Source organism: Meriones unguiculatus, chromosome 7 (assembly GCF_030254825.1).
Source record: "Meriones unguiculatus strain TT.TT164.6M chromosome 7, Bangor_MerUng_6.1, whole genome shotgun sequence".
NCBI lineage: Eukaryota > Metazoa > Chordata > Mammalia > Rodentia > Muridae > Meriones > Meriones unguiculatus.
Window position 1 is genome coordinate 82,214,208 of NC_083355.1, and position 17,290 is coordinate 82,231,497.

General features: G+C 40.7%; 1 protein-coding gene across 1 annotated transcript in view; it reads right to left on the reverse strand.

The window, feature by feature from the left end:
- Kcnh5 (potassium voltage-gated channel subfamily H member 5) overlaps positions 1 to 17,290 on the reverse strand; it is a 302,177-nt gene that overhangs the window by 246,292 nt on the left and 38,595 nt on the right. Inside the window, exons 3-4 of the mRNA XM_060387658.1 lie at positions 12,543 to 12,649; positions 6,067 to 6,195 (exon numbers count right to left, since the gene is read on the reverse strand). Coding sequence (XP_060243641.1) covers positions 6,067 to 6,195; positions 12,543 to 12,649 — 236 coding nt within the window. The remainder of the gene's footprint in view (positions 1 to 6,066; positions 6,196 to 12,542; positions 12,650 to 17,290) is intronic.

The window sequence follows — 17,290 nt, forward strand, 5'->3', positions numbered from 1 at the left end:
ATATGAACAGACAGTTGCACATGACAAGCAGAATGCTTGCACTGTAAGTTGTTCATGCCATTATGAGAACATTTGTTCTCCTAAAAGCTCAGCCTGCCAACTCGTTCTTAATAAAACATTAGTTTAGCTCTATTGGGTTGCAATTAACCTCTTTGTCATGGACTGCCTAATCTTAAAAATGAAAGGAAGTCACAGAGGCAGTTAAATCAATCTATGGGACTGCAACACAAGATTCCAATCTATAAGGAAAAAGCTTAGGTAAACAATTTTGCTCTCAGCCCACGAGACTGCCTGGCATAATTACTCCTATTTCTTCCTTCATCGTCTCCTATCTAAAGAAACATCATTGTTTTTTGCAAGCAGGTTACTTTTTTGGTGTTATTTTTATTCTGGAAGATTTTTTTTTTTTGCCTCATTATTGGCAAAAAGGTGTCAAGACTATTTGGCAGAGGACGTTTCACACTGTAATTATCCTAGCAGTTTGGGAGTCTGTTTGAAAATCCTGTACAGCAGCAATGGGCAGAGATTTGGATGATGATCTATCTTTAGGACACATAAAATAATCAACAGCATGGGTATTTTGGATTCAATTTGCATGTCATGATAAAGTATTAGATACTGCTGATCGATTCTCTGAACAAAACTTCCAACATTGTAATACCAGGTACAAAACATAGCGAGACTACTTTACTCTGGGGAATTAGCACCGGGGCTTCGGTTGGTCCCAAAGGCGCTGCTCTGTCAGAAATACATCATCCTCATGAGACCTTAGGAGCAGAGAGGTAAGGTGGCCCTGCCTGCCCGTGAATTCCTACTACAGAAAACAGCAATGGGCAATCCAGAGAGCATGAGGCTTGACATCAGCCTGAGCCTTAGGCTCTTTGGCAGTGAAATGGAGATAATAGCATTAATTTCAAAATTAGTGAAATGAGCAATGATAAGCAAAGAGTACCTGGTAGGTATGGACTATCCATCGGAGTTTGTGTCCTTCCCAACAGTAATTTTTGCTTTATGGCATAATCCAAAGGCATTATTTATATCAGGTATTACAACTCAGTTTAAGGACAAAATAATAGTAATAATTCAGGATGAAACTTTGGTGAATGCAGGGTTTGCTGTGAGCAGACCGGCACTCAGCTACTGCAGCCATTAAGGGCCACAGTCACTGTATGATCTGATTCGGGAACACAGTTCAGAGTCCATTCCCTCAAGTCTTTCAACAGCACCCGGGTTTCTTGGAGTGGCAGGGGATGACAACATAAATAGGAGATCAATATGAAGGCAAACCAACAAACTTGGCAAATCTTCAAAGTACAGAAGTCCTTGTCTAATCAATAGTCCTTTTGAAGATTCTTTCCCCTTCACTCAATCAAAACTGAACTTCAAATCAAAACTCAATCAAAACTTTTTACCCACTGCTCATCGCCATTCCTCTGACTAGACAAAAGCAGAAAACAGAATGATGGTCTTGGACACTAGCAAAACTCTTCACCAAGACCCTCAAAGGACATCTCTGCCGCCCAGTGGTTCTGTCTCCCTTATCTAATCATTGCCTCACTCTCTTGACTCCTCTCTCTTCTCCTTTACCATCCTTCCACTCAGCTGATCACCAAGAACACAGGTGCACTTGGAGGAAAGTTCTGACTATTTTTGCTTGTCCTCCCCAAGGAATATTAAAGAAAGGGCCACACAAATATTCCCAGGAACTCAAGAATATCCACAGGAATATTCTCAGTTTAACTTTTGGTTGAGGGAAAAAAAAACAGAAAAGAGTAGGATTACAAGAATAAGATATTCCTATAGAGATCATGAAAAAAAGTTCGTATTAGGTAACTCTGAGGCCAAAGGAGGGACCAAAGGCAACATCACTAATTTTTCTTCAATATTCTAAACCCAAGTAATTTTAATATTGTGGTACTTATAATGAAATTGCATGTTTTACTTATCCAAAACTATCATTTCTGCATTTGTCATTAAAATAAAATCATACACTATTTTACAAAGCTTCCAAAAATGCTCTCCCATTCCCATATCACTAGCTTCAGAGATATAGTAGGATGATGACTTAATGGTATAAATATTTCATGTCTTTTGAATTTTTCATGTTAAATGTACAGTTCACATGAATAATAGAAATAGTTCATATGCAGCATTCATAGTTGCATTACACAATGCTTTTTCAGTAATCTGTTATGTATTGGGAAGGCATACAGGAGTCTCAGGAAAAAAATCTTTTAAAATTAGCCCATCTTCTAGAATTTCTGGCACTAAGAAAAGATATTTTATACCAGAACTGTTCACAGGATTTTGATTTGCATACTTATTGAACTCGTTGCTCAACAATCAACTGGTCTGACTTGTCTGGAGTTACTCAAAAAATAATTTATAGAAGTAGAATGGAAGAATGGAGAAGCATTCATTTCAGAAGTAAAAGCTCAGCCAGCTTAAAATTGTGTCATAAATTTCATAAAGTAAATTTTTCTCATTTATTTATTTTATTCACTTGGCATCCTTATAGCACCTTCCTGCCTCCCCTTCCAGTTCCACCCTCTCTCCCTCCTTCATCCTCCATCCCCTTTTCCTCAGAAAAGGGGAGCTCCCTTTCCCGTCCACCCCAATTGCATTAGGACTGAAAGCATCCCCTTTTCCTGTGGCCTGTCAAGGCAGTGTTGCCAGAGGAAGGTGATCTAAAAGCTAGCAAGTGAGTCCCTGTCTGATTTAGTCCCCATTTCCCATTCTAGAGTACCCACTTGAAGCCTCAGCTGTCCATCTGCTACATCTTTGTAAGGGGTCTAGGTACAGGTCATGCATTTTAAAAATCTTCTACTATAAATATATGTATATTTGGGGGTAAAATATGATCTAAAAACTCTTTGCTCAAGTGCCATTCATGTGTGAAGACACCAATTTTTGTTGTTGTTGTTCATTAACTTTTAAATTTATATTTAATTTATAGATTTATTTATTACAGTTTATTCACTTTGCATCCCCGCTGCAGCCTTGTCTCCTCCCAGTCCCACCCACCCTCCCTCTTCTCCCTTAATGCCCTTTCCCCTAGTCCCCTGATAGGGGAAGACCTCCTCCTCTTCCATCCGACCCTAGCCTATCAGGTCTCATCAGAGCTGGCTGCATCATCTTCCTCTGTGGCCTCCAGAGGGAGGTGATCAAAGAGCCAGCCACCACATATCAATTTTTTACCTTTTATTTTTTTAAATACCTTGCCCAAAGATAGAGTAAGGTTCTCACTGATGTTCCTTATGAAAATAAGATCATCCTCCTGTTCTTACTTTTCTGGGGATTTTTTTAAGCATGAATGAGAGTTGAATTTTTCAAATGCTTTTTATGGATGAGTGCTGAGTTTTTTTCAAATACCTTTTTCTATGCCAACTGACAGGGTCATATACTTTTTCTTTACCACCTGACTGATGGGATGGATTCGGGAACTGTTTTCTGAAGATTGAGTCCATTTGGTTTTCATGCCTAATTCTCCTTATACCTTATGTATTTGGTTTTATGGATTATTTTATGTTCAGGGTGAAAAAAATTCATCTATTACTTTCTTTTTCTGGAATGTCCGGGTTTGGTATCGGAGTGGCAACTGGCCTCATCACATAAGCTGGGAGAAATCCCTCTGTTTCTGTGTTCTGAAAGACACCTAGAGAATGTGCAGTTCTCCTGCAGGCAACCTCAGCTGCTGTGGGTCCATGTGCACAGCAGCCACAGCACGTGAGGAAGACAGCAAGCCTCCTCCCCACCCCCCAGCTCTTACGTTCTTTCTGCCTCTTCTTCCTACTTGCCTCTAGAGACTTGCTGAGTTGGGAGGCTGATTAGGATGGCCCGTTTAGGGATGAGAATGGAGGTAGGCATTTCTGGAAAGGGGAGAGGAATTGGAAGAGGGGAACAGGGGTAGGTATGATCATATTTCATTATATCCTTGTGTGAAATCCTGAAGAAAGAAAAGGAGGAGTATCTTCCTTCAGTGTTTATTAGGGTCTGCTGATGAAACTATTCGTACTTTCAATTTCCTTAGTTTGGGTCAACTCTTTTCTGCTTAAGTACTTAATGGTGACAGGGAAATGAAGACTTTTCTGTTTCTCCCATCCCCCAGTGAGTTTCAAGAGGTTGCTCTATTTCTTATAAGTCATCAGTGATGACCACAGGGTGGTATTGTCCAGGCTTCAGTGGTATTGACCACAGGATAAGCGGATGTAGAGCTTTCATTTCCTGTATTGGCAATTTGTGTCTTCCCTCTTTTCCCTCTTTTTTCTTAATTAACCAGAGATGGAGATTTATTAGCTATAACAGTATTCTCGTTATAAAAATTAGCCTTGAATTTTGGTGAGTTTCTCCTGAAGTTGTCCTGTTTTACAGTGATTGATTGCTCCCATATGATTTAAGATGTCTTCACCTTGCTTTGGTTTAAAATTCACTTTTTTGTCTAACTTCCTATCATGAAAACTAGGTTGCTGTGATTTTTTTAGTCAGTTTCCTTTGTAATACATGCATCTAATAATACATATTTTCCTCGAAGCACTGCCTTTATTCTCTTTCACAAATTTGAAAAATCTAATTTTTTTTTAGTTTAAAATATTTTAACAAGATTTTTCTGACTCGTGGATTGTTTAAAAATGTGTTTTTTAACTTCCAAATTGTTGGAGTTTTTTGACACATCTTTCAGTTATTGAGTTTTAATTTATAGTTATGATTGTGAGCCTATCCTGTAATGGCTGAGTCCTTCCATTATAGTCTGAGAAACATATTGAAAGGTATCTATTTATTTAAATTGGTCAAGATTTTTTGTTTCAGAAGATAGTATCCATAGTGAGAGTTCCATATACAACTGGGAAAAAAATATCTTTTCTAGCCATTGTCTGAAGCATCATGAGGTTTTAAAGAAATAAATCAACATTAGGTGCAAAGATGATTAGAAGTTCATATTTTTTAAAAATAGTATTAGCTGGTTGTGATTATGCGCCTAATTCCAGCATTTGGATGACTAAGGCAAGAGGATACTGAAATGCAGGTCTGCCTAGGTCATACTATAAGATGAGAGAGAGAAAAAAGATACAGACAGACACAGACAAGAGAGAGGTGAGGGTTAGGGAGAGAGACAGAGCGAGCTCTGGTCCCTAAATTGAATATTTTACTTGCTCTTCCAAAAAATGATTTCATAGGGTCTAGAATTTCAGAGACACATATAAATTAATTTGTTCAGTCATATTTTCAATAGTTGGCACAGTATAATGTTTCTCCTTTTAATTTGATACTAACAAAAATGTGCATAGATGCAATATTAAGTATGTAGACTCACCTGCAAGGGATAAATTAATGTGATTTTCTGTAATTGTGGTTGCAGTTGGAAAGCTTAAAGCTCTGTGCTGTTTTTTCAGAAGGAAGGGGAGGGATGGTTTGCCAAAAGCATAAAGGCAGGCATTTCCTCTTGGTCTCCTAAGAGGTACTTTACAGAATAACATTTCATAAAACCCATTTCTAAATGAATGTTAAAGTCTTCATTTAGATGACACCAGCTTCTAATTTAAAACCAAATGGAGAAAATAAATTGGGACCAAATTACATGGAAACGAGGTAAAAGCTCTCCAGGTTTCCATAGCCGCATCTCTGGATGCTGCAGTCAATAACGCCTCACTTGGGAGGATTGCATCGGACCAGACGCTGTCTTTACGACAAAAGTCTACAAGGTCCACTCAGGAGAACGTACAGCCAAATAAACAGAGGCCGACAAATAAACTAAATGTAATCAACTGGGAGGACGCAATCGCTTGGACGAAGCAGCGCCATCAAATTATTAACAGCTCTCTGGTAGGACCTCAGCGAAATCAGTTCTGGCTACGTGTAACCCTTTCGTTCTAAAGCGCTCTCGGGAGCTCGGTACTGGGTGCTGAAATGCCAATTAGGCTGCTCCGAAGTTGACCTTGCTCTACTACGGAACTCCTCCCTACATTTCACTAGCTGGAATGTGGAGTAAACACGGGGGGCCCTGAAAGGATGAGGCCTATAAAAGGCCACCAAGTGTCTCACGCACAGAAACTCCTCTTGGGAAATTACCTTTCGTTGAGTCATCCTCTATGGGCTGCTTGAACAGTGTGATGTCCTTGAAGGTACACAGGAACAACACCACCTTCTCATGTTCGTTCCTTATTGGTGCGATTTGCATGTAAAACCAAACAGGGGTTCCTGTGGTGGAAAAAAGACATGGAGGGGAGAAAGAGTGGAGCGTCAGGGTCACAGCATGATTAGCTTTCCTGTCCCCGGCTCCCTCCTTCCCCCTTGCTTCAGCTGCTTCCACACAAAAACAATAATTGTGTTACTTGAATAAATAAAATGCTTTAACCAGAGCTTCTGGTACAGGACTATGATCCCAGCTACTGAGGAGGCTGAAGCAGGAGGATCACAAAGTCAAGGATTGCCTGGACTAGAGCGTGAGCTCAAGGCCAGGCTGAGCAACTCTGGAAGACCCTGTCTCAAAAAATAATTTAAAGTACAGTTTTCACAAGGGCTGGGAATGTAGTTCAGTGATGGAATGCTTGTATTGTGTACATGAGGCCTTGGACTCAATTCTCAATATAAAACAACAGCAACAAGAACTATTTCTATCAACTACCAGTCGTTCAGATTCAATGAGTGTATTTCTAGCCCCAGATAGGAACATTCTAAAGGACAGTACAGTGTCTCTTCCCAACCTCTGCACACAAAGGCTGTCTTGCTACTAAAGTATCACCTTTAGGTCTGAGTCCTCAGGCTTCTGAGGCTCTCGCAGACTTCATTCTGACAAACTCAGGGAGCGTGATCACTCCTACATGCCTCTCTGGTCTTGTCACTTTTTGACAAGTGTTTCCAATTAGCTCCAACAGCAGTACCTACTGCCCTGACAAGACCAGCTCCTAGACATCTAAAATACAGCTTCTATCCCAAGGCTCTTTCTTCAGCCGGATGGACTTGTGTGAGACCTTAATGATTTTGCCTGTGTCCATCACCAACACTTGATACCTACTGTATACAGACTGCCACCTGAAACCCTCAGGGCAGTGTTAAAAGAGAAAGAAAAAGAGCACATGGGTTCAAAGCTTGAGAATCGCCTGTGTCTTCGCAAGCCACTGCCTCCTACCCCTTGAGGCTCAGCTCTGCCACATCATTCTTCAAGTAACAGCTACTGCACTCTCCGGAGGGATGAGGGTTTCAGAGTTTTAAAGCTCAGTGTCTGAACAGACCCAGGAACTGACAGATTGCAGAGAAGGAATAGACGAAGGCATGAGAAATAACCTCAAGAGAATAATTATCCACCAGTTGGCAACACACTGAAGAAAGGTTCTATCACAATAAAAAACAAATAAGTTAGATAGATGGTTGGATGGGTGGGTGAGTGGGTGGATGATAGACAGACAGACAGACAGACAGATAGATAGATGGATGACTAGACTTTCTATTATATTATTATCAAACAAAAGTGCAATAAAGCCTATCAAAATGTTGATCCTTAGGGACAGAAAGGGTTTGTGAGGTTCAGGATTTGGAGAGCAGATGTGCAGTTAGTGGTTCCCAATGAAAACCAAATAACAAGGTCCTTCAGACCTCAGGCCAAAACTGCATCACGGAATGCTATTTCCGGTTCTGTTTAAACGCCATGCCGTAATAACAGTGCTCTTAAATTAACCGATAAATTTGGGGAATCTGTCTAAGCCATACGAGGGCTAGCTTGTCATTTAGACAGGAGCTGTTGAGTCACTCAGCAGGCTCAAGAAGCCAGAGCACTGCAGAGAGAGTTACAGAGTAACATTCAGCTCTGGCCGCTGAGTCTTGTGCTGGCCACTCCAGCAGGTCCACGGAAGGACACAGCCCCTTCTGAGATGATTGCAGAATGTGAAAGGGACCTGGAAACAATCGCATCACCTCGCAGCCAGGCTGCCTCCCTGTTTCCTGCTCATTGCTTTACACAATGTGTCTGGGAACTGTGAGTGATGTGCAGTTTTACAAATCGCCGTGGCCAGACACTGCTGTGTTCATGGCCTGTGGCTGTTCCAGCATGGTGAGGTAGAGGCAGAGGGGTCATAAACAAAGAGAAAAAGAGCACTGAAAATCCTTTTCTTTTCCCAGGGCCTGCTAGAAACCTGGACAGAAGGTGCTGTGGTCACATCCTTGCCTTCCTATGGAAACAGCCACTTTATAAATTCTGGCAGAGACCAGGCTGTCTGAAAAGCTCTTCTTAAATATCAAGGTAGAATTTTTCCAGCTCATAGACTCGTACTTCCCTCAGAACAGGCTGAATACTTTCGAGAAACTGTGAAATATCCTTTCTATTCTAGTTTTAAGGGTCAGAGATAGACAGGGAGACTGAGAAGGAGGGACAGAGGTGCATTCCTGCCCAACACTTGGAACAGGGCCTGGGCACCAAGAAAATAATTAGGCTCTGTCTTTGCCCCAGAGATACTAAACTTTCCCCAGAATAGAAAATGTCTCCTTTTAATGGGGCACTAGATGGGAAGAAAGAAAAAATAAATAAAAGGTTATAAACCGAAGTGTCAGTCATGACTGAGAAAATCAGAAACCTCAACAGCCTCATTTGCAAAATGCCATTTACCCTAACATAATTAGATGACAGAAATCTTGGTATTCAGGCATTCCCCAAATAAGCTTCTACAGATATGTCGATTTGTCCATCTAATATTTTTCAAAGTCACAAAACACACTTTTTGCAGTTGGTGAGCAAAAGCTGTTTGAGACAACCACTTACAAAGAGCCCTTAAAATCTGGCTGAAATACTTGTATTCTGCCCTAATGCATGGTTAATACTTCCCTTTCTGTTAAAGGAAAATCAGAATTAATAATGGGCTCAGAGAGCACACAGAGGAGGACAGGAGTTTTAATCTACAGGGCCTGGCTCCTACCAGCCATACACAGATGCTTATGTATCAATATACTGTCCCTGACCAAGACAGACCTGAACAAAAGTCACATAATAATATCAAACCATGAGCACAAGGTAAAATATCTCAACTATTCTGGAAGGAGAATTCTAGAGATATAACATATTAGCAATATGTTTATTTAAGGTAAATAAACGAAACAGCATCCAATTAAGGTACCTTTGACAAACTCATACTTATGGACTTGGCCATAATGTCTGAAAATGCAGCAAATACTTGTTAATTCTGCTTAAATGCCAGGCTAAATTATCTTCAAACATTTGCTAAACTTGGGCCATATATCCAAGTCATCCTAAGACTAAAAATATCTATATGAAAATGAAAAGGGCTTGGGCATTTGAGCATCCTATGAATCATAAATAAATATTTGGGCCTGAGGGGAAGACCCAGAAAAAATCTACAGCCTCAACAGCAGGAAGAAATGATCACTCAGAACTGATTGTTTTCTGTGTGACAAGCTGGCAGCTGAGTGAGACTTCAAACAGAACATCTCTGTGGCCTTGACTCTAAAATGCAAGATAAAATGGAAAGTTTCGACAAGTAAAACCACGAAGGACAATGCTCCTATCACCAAATGTACTGCTCTGAGGCGGCGTCTGTGGCCACCTTTTGTGGGGTCTAGTGCTAAAAAAGAAAATTTAATCTTAATTCCACATGTTCCATAAAGAATGACAGATTGAAGGAAATGGAAAAATAAATTGTGCACCACAAGGTCCAATGTATATTGAACCTAGAACAAATATGTCCTGCTGAGATTAGAATGTCTCCCACACTTAAGCACACTATAGTAAAAGATAAGTATGGATTTTGCTATTATCTACCATGAAAGCATGCGTGCGCATACACACACATTTTTAATATACATTTTATTGAATAATTATAGTTACACTACATTCTAATCTCTGCTTCTCCTCTCCCCACCTCCATACCCACCCAGCTCCACCCCCCATCTCTCTCTAGAAAACAAACAGGCAAACAAACAACAACAACCCAAACCAAAATTTTTTCAAAAACAGAAAAATCACAAGAAACACACATGTACATGCACACAAATAAAGCCATTAAAAAACACAAAATCAGAAATAACAGTATTCAAGCAAAAGATCAATGAGTCAAAATATGCCAAAAGCAAAGCAATTTATGGCAAAACGTCCACAAAAATACCATTAGGTTTGTTTTGTGTAGACCATCCGGGCTTACGGGCTCTGCCCATAAGCGTGATTAATACACCCAGTGAGACTACATTAGAGAAACCAGTTTTTCCTTTGCATGCAGATCTCCTTTGGAGATGGCTCCTTGCTTAAGGATTATGTAGGGACTTGTCATATCAAGAAGAAGAAAAGAAAAAGAAGAAAAAGAAAAAGAAAAAAGCTCACGTGAACATGCAATGCAGCCACCAAGAAAATGTGGTTGTGGCAGAAAAAGCCTGTAGTGGTAGTAGGTGGTTGGTTGGTGGTTGGTTGGTGATTGGTTGGTTGGTTAGTTGGTGGTTGGTTGGTTGGTTGGTGGTTGGTTGGTGGTTGGTTGGTTGGTTGATGGTTGGTTGGTGGTTGGTTGGTGGTTGGTTGGTTGGTTGGTTGGTTAGTTGGTGGTTGGTTGGTTAGTTGGTGGTTGGTTGGTTAGTTGGTGGTTGGTTGGTTGGTTAGTTGGTTGGTTGGTTGGTGGTTGGATGGTGGTTGGTTGGTTGGTTGGTGGTTGGTTGGTTGGCTGGTTGGTGGTTGGTTGGTTGGTTGGTTGGTTAATTTTTCCCCACACAGGGGCTATCTTATGAGGTTCTATGTGATGACATACTTGGCAGTTGACTCTGCACAATTCTAATCCTAGAGAATAATTTACAACAGTCTGCAGTAGTTTAGCAGATGTGAATGGCCTGTCCTGAGGGAAAGGCCTATGCCCATTGCTCTTCCACGGGGGACAGTTGAAGTCTAGCTAATGGTTAAATTTGTAAAGACCAACATCAAATAACCACATTTCAACCTCACTGATATCTGTGTAGTAACCATAAAGAGAGACTCCTGTGGTACTGCAATTATGAACAATACAAACAGTAGAGAAATCCTACTCAGAGAATTAATTATAAGATTTTTAAACAGAGCCACCATATAATATAGCACTCCGGTTCTGGGTATTTACCCAAAAGATTTGCAATCTATGAAATAAAAGGATATCTGTGTTCTCATGTTCATTGAACTACAATTCATAATAACCAATCTTATAATTGACATAAATGTCAATATGAGCTGATAAAAAATGAAATATGTATACAGAGTGGATACCGTTCAGCCTTCAAAAGAATTTCTTGGGATGGGGAGCTGACTCGATGGGTAAGAATGCTGGCTGAGCAAGCGTAAGGACCTAAGTGTACACCCCAGAACTCACAGAAAAAGCCAAGTAGGGCTGTATGTGCTAATAATCCCAGAATGGGATGAAACAGGGGAGAAGGGAGGGGCAGAGAAAGGAGGACAAATGGGTTTGCTCACTGACTAGTCCATCTGAAGAGTAGGAAGCTGTGTGAGACCTCATCTCAAAGGAATACAGCAGAAGTTAATAGAAGACACCTAACTTCCTCTACCGGCCTCCGTATGTATGGACCCCACACACATGTACGTCTGCATATACAATACACATATACACAGAGAGAAGGAGAGAGCTTTTGTATGCACTTATGATATTTGCAAGAACATGGAAAGAATACAAGAACACAATACTAAGTACTAAGTAGATTAGGCAGGCACAGAAGACCAGTACAAAGCATGTGCTCATTTTGATTGGAACTAAATTGTTTATAGCAGAGCTTCTGTTTATCAGCTTGCTGTTTATCAGACAGCAGAGCTTCTCAGCTGTAGGGTTGGAGTAGGTGTGAAGGAGAGACGGTCTAGGAATGCAAAGTCTGTGTGATGCGAGAGAAAGGTGAGCTGTATTAGGCAGCATGGTGAACAGGGTTAATAATCGTAGCATACTGCGGACACCAAAGCTACCAAAGAGAGTGATTTCCAATACTCTTTTAAAAAGTAGATATTTGAAATTGTGAATGTTTGTTCGACTTGAGCATTCATATTGTACTGCTAAGCCACGGTGTTGCTTTGCACCCAATAAATATGGACAACCATAATGTTTAAAATAAAAATGGGGGGCTGAAGAGATGGCTCAGCGGTTGAGGGCTCTTGTTGCTCTTACAGAGGACCTGCGTTCAGTTCCCAGCACCCCCATGGCAGCTCACAACCATCTGCACCTGCAGGCCTTCGAGATTTGACACCTTCTTCTGACCTTAGCTGTCACCAAGCACGCATACGGTACACGTACATACGTGCAGGCAAAACATTGGTGCACATAATATATTTTTAATGAAAGAAAAAATAAAATAAAATTGTAAAAGCAAGATAAAAAATATACCATGCTTGTTTCCATCCTTGAAGAGGATCATTTCACAGACAAAATTGTTATTAATTTCCCTTTATGATCCCCCCAACACCTCTTCCCCCTACACCAAGAGCGATAATACAGCACTGTCTCTTTCCTGCCTTGGTGCTTAGCCACCATTTTCTGAACTCTAACATTTGGAAAAGCCTGGGTCATCTCATTGCCAACAGAAATACCTACGGTTTTTTTTGTACAGAAGAACTTCAAAGCAGTTTGACTCGTAGTTGTCAAACGTCTGCCTGACTTTCTCAATGGTCTTCTTGTCAGTCAGTTCTCCATACATAAAACTGAAAGAAAAAAAAAAAGTCCATTTCGTTTTTGTGTCACTTTTAAACTATTACATACCACACAACGGTTTAGGGTTAAGTCGTTCGTTTTGCATGAAGTGATGTCCCCACGCAATGAACTAAAATATGTAAGCCATCATTTCAGCGAACTCTATTGTGTACATTGGAAGTCACCAATGTGTTGTAACATACGTACAGGCAGTAGAATGTTAAACCGTGTTTTAATCGCTGTTGCTGAAACTTCTTGCTGACCGTTAGCTTTGGAAATGATTTCACTTGTAGAGTGAAACAGAGAGGCAGAGGGAGTGGCTCTGGATTGTAAACAGTTTCTGGGTGCACAAATTTCAATTACCATGGTTCCGGGGAACACATTTCACACCAGCACTGCTCGGATCTCAGCTACCGTGGTATGTCGACTGTAACGGCATGAAATGCAAACCAGCAAAAAGCACCAGTACAGCCACGCCCCTTACCCATTGTTTCGCTTTCTCTGCTTTCAAATGGTCAGGCATGATCCAAAACTATTAAATTAAACATTCTAGAATAAAACGTTCGAAGGTTTAAAATTATGTGTTAGTCTAAACAGCATGATGAAAGCTCTTGCTTTCCGGCTCCACACCTCTGTATCACCTCACTCCCTGCTCAAGGTATCCAAACTCTGGAGAGTCCGTACCCTCTCCAGGCTTCCCGGTAGGTCTCTTAACCACTGTCTCAGTTAGCAAATCAGCCACTTTAGTTAGACAGTGTGTATATTCTAGTAACCATTATTTTTCTTAATTAACAGTCCCAAAATACAATAATAGTGACTATGAAATTCAGACTTTTTAAAAGAGAGGTTGTAAAATACTTCTTTAGTTGAAACTAAAAGTACAAATGAGATAATATCAACATCCCTGATCTCAAGCTGTACTACAGAGAAATAGTAATAAAAAATTGCATGGTGCTGGCATAGAAACAGACAGGTTGATCAATGGAACCAAACTGAAGACCCAGAAATAAACCTATACTCCTATGGGTACTTGATTTTTGACAAAGAAGCCAAAACCATACAATGGAAAAAAGATAGCATCTTCAACAAATAGTGCTGGTCTAATTGGATGTCTACATGTAGAAAAATGCTTTCTCAGACAATTAGAATAGTGCTACCTCAAGATCCAGCTATACCACTCCTAGGCATATATCAAAAATATGTTCATGTGTATAACAAGAACATTTGCTCAACCATGTTCATAGCAGCTTTATTCTTTTTTAATTTTATTTTATTTTATTAATTACACTTTATTCACTTTGTTCCCCGCATAAGTCCCTCCCTCTTCCCCTCCCGGTGCCACTCTCCCTTCCCCTTCTTCACGAATGCTCCTTCCCAAGTCCACTGATAGGGGAGGTCCTCCTCTCCTTCCTTCTGATCTTACTCTATCAGATCACATCAGGAGTGGCTGCATTGTCATCTTTTGTGGCCTGGTAAGGCTGCTCCCGCCTCAAGGGAAGGTGATCAAAGAACAAGCCAATCAGATTATGTCAGAGGCAGTCCCTCTTCCCATTACTATGGAACCCACTTGGACACTAAATTGCGATGGGCTACATCTGTGCAGGGGTTCTAGGTTATCGCCATGCATGGTACTTGGTTGGAGTATGAGTCTCTGGGAAGACCCCTGTGTTCAAATTTTCTGGTTCTGTTGCTCTCCTTGTGGGGTTCCTGTCCTCTCTAGATCTTACTATTTCTCACTTCTTACATAAGATTCCATGCACTCTGCCCAACAGTTGGCCATAAGTCTCAGCATCTGCTTTGATAGTCTGAAGGGCAGAACCTTTCAGAAGCCCTCTGTGGCAGGTTCCTAGGTTGTTTCCTGTTTTCTTCTTCTTCTGATATCCATCCTCTTTGCCTTTCAGGATGGGGATTAAGCGTTTTAGTCAGGGTCCTCTCTCTTGATTAGTTTCTTTAGATGTACAGATTTTAGTAGGTTTTCCCTATGTTATATGTCTTTATGAGTTATATGTCTATACCGTGTGTGTCTTTCTGCTTCTGGGACAGCTCACTCAGGATGATCCTTTCCAGGTCCCACCATTTACCTGCAAATCTCATGATTTCCTTATTTTTTATTGCAGAGTAATACTCCATTGTGTAGACGTACCACAATTTCTGCATCCATTCTTCAGTTGAGGGGCATCTGGGCTGTTTCCAGCTTCTGGCTATTACAAATAAAGCTGCTACAAACATGGTTGAGCAAATGTCTTTATTGTGTACTTGAACCTCTTTTGAATATGTGCCTAGGAGTGGTATGTCTGGATCTTAAGGAAGCGCTATTCTTTGTTGTCTGAGAAAGTGCCAGATTGATTTCCAGAGTGGAAATCTTATTCTTAACAGACAGAATCTGGAAACAACTCAGATGTCCCTTAATTGAGGAATGGATACAGAAACTGTGGTATATTTATACAATGAAATACTACTCAGCAATTAAAAACAATCATGAAATTTGCAGGCAAATGGTGAGAACTAGAAAAGATCGTCCTGAGTGAGGTATCCCAGAAGCAGAAAGACACACATGGTATAAACTCACTTACAAGTGGATATTAGACATATAATATAGGATAGTCATACTAAAATCTGTACACCTAAAGAAGCTAAGCAAAAAGGAGGACCCTAGCTTGGTAAGATGCTCAATCCTCATTTAGAAAAGCAAAAGAAATAGACATTGGAAGAGAGAAAAAAACAGGGAACAGGACAGGAGCCTACCATAGAGGACATCTGAAAGACTCTACCCACCATGGTATTAAAGCAGATGCTGAGACTCATAGCCAAACTCTGGGCAGAGTGCAAGGAGTCTTACGAAAGAAGGGGGAGTTAGAAAGACCTGGAGTAGACAGGATCTCCACAGGAGACCAACAGAACCAAAAGATCTGAGCCCAGGGGTCTTTGCAAAGACCGATACTCCAACCAAGCACCATGCATGGAGATAACCTAGACCCCTTGTTCAGATATAACCCATGGCAGCTCAGTGTCCAAGTGGGTTTCCTAGTAAGGGGAACAGGGACTCTCTGACGTGAACTCAGTGGCTGGCTCTTTGATCACCTCCTCCTGGGGGAAGGGGACAGCCTTACCAGGCCACAGAGGAAGACAATGCAGCCAGTCCTGATGAGACCTGATAGGATAAGGTCAGAGGGAAAGGGAGGAGGACTTGCCCATCAGTGCACTTGGAAAGGGTCATGGGAGGAAGTGAAAGAGAGAGGATAGGATTGGGAAGGAATAAGGAAGGGGGCTATAGCTGGTCTACAAAGTGAATAAATTGTAACAAATTAAATTTTTAAAAAATAAAAAATAAAGGACAAATGTATGAAGTAGAAAAAATGCAAATAGATCCATACTTATTACCCTGTACAAAACTCAAAGTCAAGGTAGATCAAAGACCTTGACATAAAACCAGAGACTCTAAACCTATCAGAAGACAAAGTGGGAAAAGTCTGGAACTCATTGGCATAGAAGACAACTTCCTGAACAGAACACCAATGGCACAGGCTCTGAGATCAACAATTAATAAGTGGGATCGTGGGATCTCATGAAACTGAGAAGCTTCTGTAAGTCAAAGGACAATGTCATTAGAACAAAATCTTCAACAACCCTACATCAGACAGAGGGCTGATATCTAAAATATACAAAGAACTTACAAAATTAAACACCAGCAAATGAAATAATCTAATTTTTAAAATGGGATACAGAGCTAAACTGAAAATTCACAACAGAAGAATATCAAATGGCTGAGCAGCACTTAAAGAAATGCTCAATGCCATCAGAGAAATGCAAATCAAAACAACTCTAAGATTCTATCTTATGCCAGGCAGAATGGCTAAGATCAAAAGTTCAAGTGACAACACATGCTGCAGAGGATGTGGAGAAGGAGAACACTCTTCCATTTCTGATAGGAATGCAAACTTTTACAACCTCTCTGGAAATCAATCTGGTGCTTTCTCAGAAAACTGGGTATAGTTCTACCTCAAGACCCAGCTATAACACTCCTCGGCATATACCCAAAAGATGCTCCCCCATACAGCAAGGACATTTGCTCAACTATGTTCATAGCAGCTTTATTCATGATAGCCAGAGACTGGAAACAACCTAGATGTCCCTCAACTGAAGAATGGATGTAGAAATTGTGGTACATTTACACAATGGAATACTACTCATTTATTAAAAACAAAGAAATCATGAAATTTGCAGGCAAACAGATGAAACTAGAAAAAAAAATCACTAAAAGTGAGGTAACCCAGACCCAGAAAGACACACATGGTGTGTAGTTACTTATAAGTGGATATTAGACCTACAGTTTAGGATAATCATACTACAATACACAGACCCAAAGAAGCTAAGTAACAAAGAGAGCCCAAAAGGAGGTAGCTGAATGTCACTCAGAAAAGAAAAGAAAATAGACAGCAAAACTGGATGAAGAGAGGGAACTGGGCAGGAGATGGAATGAGGAGGGAAACAAGAGTGAGGATCAGATGTGGGGGGAATGAGGGTGGGAGGTGGGAGGACTGAGAACAAGAAGGGAAACTGGAGAGGGACACCTCTTGGTCAACCTGGAGGCCTGCTACAAGGTAGGCTCCTGGAAGATACAGGTATGATTCTAGCAGGGACTCCTAATCGTG